The sequence below is a fragment of the Ursus arctos genome, unplaced genomic scaffold (genome assembly GCF_023065955.2).
Source record: "Ursus arctos isolate Adak ecotype North America unplaced genomic scaffold, UrsArc2.0 scaffold_21, whole genome shotgun sequence".
NCBI classification, from domain to species: domain Eukaryota; kingdom Metazoa; phylum Chordata; class Mammalia; order Carnivora; family Ursidae; genus Ursus; species Ursus arctos.
In genome coordinates, this window is record NW_026622886.1 from 50,923,411 (window position 1) to 50,927,493 (window position 4,083).

At 37.9% G+C, this 4,083-nt stretch overlaps 1 protein-coding gene across 1 annotated transcript; it reads right to left on the minus strand.

Annotated features, from left to right (window-relative positions):
- Positions 1–3,147: 3,147 nt before the first annotated feature.
- On the minus strand, positions 3,148–4,083 carry LOC113249165 (olfactory receptor 6C2-like). Its single transcript, XM_026490696.3, has one exon. It carries the CDS (start codon positions 4,081–4,083, stop codon positions 3,148–3,150), a length of 936 nt encoding a protein of 311 aa, XP_026346481.2.

Sequence of the window (4,083 nt, forward strand, 5' to 3'; positions counted from 1 at the left end):
CAGAAAAAACATCATTCTAGAGTCAAGGAAGGAAAAAAAGGTAATAAAAACCCTTTTCTGATAGTCATGATCTCAGAGGTGTACTGAACTCTTAAGTTCAGGAGGGCGAAAAAAGTCATCCAGGAATGTCTTATCATGGAGATGAGTGGGTGGGCCCTGATTGCTCATTCTGTGATTGCAGACTTACACAGAGAGCTCAGCAATTGCAGTTTTCACTAAGTGGTCCACCATCTGCATAAGAGGAAGACTTTTTCAACAAGAGGCCTGCCTCCTTGTGAGCCCAGGAAATATTTCCTTTACCCTGTTAACTACAAAGCTTATAATAGTTTAAATGGGTAGTTAAGGATCTCTGTTTTTGTAAAAATTGATATTCTGATATTTCTAGCACAGGAAAATATTTTAAATTGACAAAATTGACCCAATTTTCATTTAAGTGAAATAAACACATATGTTCTTGGTGGTTATGACCTAAACATTACTAATGAATCTCTTGTGTAAGACTCTGGGACTATAGAGCGGAGCAAACAGATCTGGGGAAAATGTCCTGAGAGACACAGATACAAATAACGTTAACATCAGAAATAGGCCAGGTATGCAATAATAAGTACCAGATTACAAGGCCAAAGGGAACTTTCTTTTCTTTTATTTCAACATCATTTTAAGTACTTGTAAGATGATAAGGACAATTCTTCTAATTTATTAATCTTGTAAAATGTGTAATGAATGCTTAGTGGAAATAAAACTATTCAGATAATATAAAAGAAAAAAGCTTTTAATGAAAGAAAAGGCAAAATGATTACTGTTGATAGTTTTCAGAAATACCTCCCTGATTTTTATGACTCTTCTGTTTTTATATTTCATGGACCTTTCTATTTCTATTTTTAGTATTAATCAAATGGTTATTTTTTCGTATATATGTGTCTGTGTTTTTTTCCTGATTTATTAGGAATAATTGGCAGATAAAATTGTATGTAATGATTTAATGATGATTTAATCCACATAAACATTGTGAGACGAAAACCACAATCAAGTTATTAATGTATCCATCACCTTATATGTATATAATTTTTTATTTTGTTGTGAGAATGCTTAAGATCTCTCAGCCAATTTCAAGTATATAATATAGTATTATTAATTATTATCCATACTGTACTTAGATTCTCTCGACTTATTCATCCCCTTTAATATAATTATTTTGAATTCTATTTCACAGAACTCATAGATTTCTATTTGTTTGGTCGCACTTACTGGAAAAATATTGTGCTCCCCTGATGGTGTCATATTACTTTGCCTTTTCATGTTTCTATGAAATATCATGGCTTTGCAGTGATGTCTACAAATTTGAGGGAGCAGTTGCCTCTTGCAGCCTTTTCAAACTGGCTTTGGTGGGAAAAGACTTGCATCTGCAAATGAGTGTGAAGCTGCCTGCTAGGTGGGGTGCAGTGTTTCCACTTCCAGGGAGGGTGCAGTAGAGCCTCAGTGGGCTGGGCAGAGACCAGTGCAGTCTAGTCATAGCTGCATTTTAGGCCCCAGGGTGTGGCGTGCAGAGCGATGACAGCCTGGCCTTAATGGTGTTAATGTATCAAAGCTGTGACTGAGGACCAGTGGGCAGGGTGCATGGTAGCAGAAAGGAAGAAGTGACCTGGTGAACTCACCTTTAAAGGGATTAATTAAGGACAGACCTTCAGAGAAACATGTTTTCAAAGAGTAGGATGAAAAAAATATCAACTATTAGGATGTCACTAAAGAATTATGAGTGAAATATCAATTGTAATGTGTGAGAAAGCCACTTTAAATCAACATGCACATCTTAAAATGCTCATTCACGTTTTTCAATTTATCCTCGCTTGTTAGAGTTCCAAATGTAGTGAGGATTGTGATTTGGAATGGGAAATCTTTGTACAGGGGGCTAAATTTACTCCCTCGGTTGAGTTTAGGGGATCTGCAAGAGATTGAGGGACCACATCCATGTGCACAATCCCTTGTAGAGCATCTTGAATCTATTCCTTCTGATACAGTTACATACTTTACTCCTATCAATGTACATGAAGGGTCAAGAAGAACAAAACATTATATAGATGTATTATATTCCATAATGCTCTCAATGCAATGGACTGCTAGGAAATTGGAAAGGGCAGTTTAAACACTAGTTATTCCAAAAATGTGGTTGACAAAAGTCTAGAATTTTATTTATTTAAATAATTGTCTCCTCACAGTGAAGATGAGAGGAAGCAGTATGGGCACTTAGCTGGAAAGGTTTATAGGACCAGGAGATGTGAAAGAGGGGTGGGTAGTTGTGTAACTTCACAACTTTGTGTGTATTATTTTTAGTATTATTTTCCTCATATGGTTGTTCTAGCCTGGATTTGAATTTATGGGTGTCTGAGGAAGATGATGCCAAGAGTCAGACAGAACATTCATACCCTTAAATTTAACAGTACTTACTTGTAAGGATACTTTAGTATGGGTCATAATTTCACCCATTTAGGCTAACTAGAGGTAACTGTGAATGTGGTCCCCTTAACTAACTCACAGGGATAGTTCTGTAAGACTTTACCTGTCAAATCTGGTGACAACTGTGTTGAGGTGGAGCAGAGGAGAAGCTTTATCAAATTTGCTTTGACTGCCTGTCTTTGGATGGAGACTATAGCTGAGATGGAAAATCAACTGCATTCATCACCAATGTGAAGCTTACAAAGTCATTTAAACCTGGCATCTGGCTGGTAGGTGGGGAAAAGAAAAGGATGATGAATCACATAATAGATGTTTTACAGGCCAGGTCTAGAAATGGGGCACATCACTTCCACAGCCTTTCTGTTAAGTATAACACAGGCTACATTGCTGCACCTAACAGTATACAAATATGGCAAAAAAAAAAAAAAAGTGGTCCACTGTGTTTCCAGGGATAACAACCAACGTGTTTGGCAAACATCACTTTCTGTCGCACACGAAGAGTAAATACACACAGAGTTTAGTTTTAGTGGAGAGTAAAAATGGAATAAGGTTCACAGTCAGCTGTTTAAAAAGAAAGTGAGAATGTCCGTATGACTGCAGAATAAATGATATAAAGACAAATAGTATTAGAAGCTTCAGGTTTTGGGCCTCTTCATCCTTCCTTTCAGTTGGATGCATTGACTCATTTCTCCTTTACATCTTTGAAAGGAATGCAATTTTTTTAATTGAGTCATGAAGAGCTTGCTTCACTTGCTTGTTTCTCAGTGTGTAGATAAAGGGATTCAACATTGGTGAGATAGAAGTAATAAGGAGTGAGATCCCCTTATTTATAGCTACTTCATCCTTGGCTGAAGGTTTGACATAAATGAAGATGCAGCTACCATACGTAATGGAAACAACGATCATGTGGGAGGAACAAGTGGAAAAGGCCTTTTTCCTTTGCTGGGCAGAGGGAAACCGTAGAATGGTCCCAATGATAAATATGTAGGAAAGAGCTACACACATGAGGGTGACGATGAAGATCAACACAGCACAGACTATAACCATCTGTTCTATCAACCACGTGTCTGAGCAAGAGATCTTCAGGATAGGAGATGCGTCACAGCAAAAATGATCAATGATGTTTGAATCACAGAATTCCAGGCCCAAACCTAGACTAATTGGTGGGAGAATGATGATGAGTGCTGCTACCCAACAGAAGAGGATGAAGTTCCTGCAGACTGTGCTACTCATGATGACGGTGTAATGCAGGGGTTTGCAGATGGCCACATAGCGATCATAGGACATGGTGGCCAGGAGAAAAAATTCTGTTACTGCAAAGAGGTCTGTAAACAGCAGTTGACTGGCACAAGCAGTATAGGTAATGGACTTGTCCCCAGATGATATGCTGTTTAAGAATCTGGGGACACAAGCAGTTGTGAATGAAATTTCTAAGAAGGAGAAATTTTGGAGGAAAAGATACATCGGTGTTTTAAGGTGGGGATCAATCAGAGTGAGGGTGATGATGGTTAGGTTTCCAGATACACTCAGCACGTAGGAAAGAAACAGAAAGATAAAAAGCAAAATTTTCAGTTGAGGGTCCTCTGTCAGTCCCAGTAAGATGAACGTTATTGATGTTTGGTTTCTCAT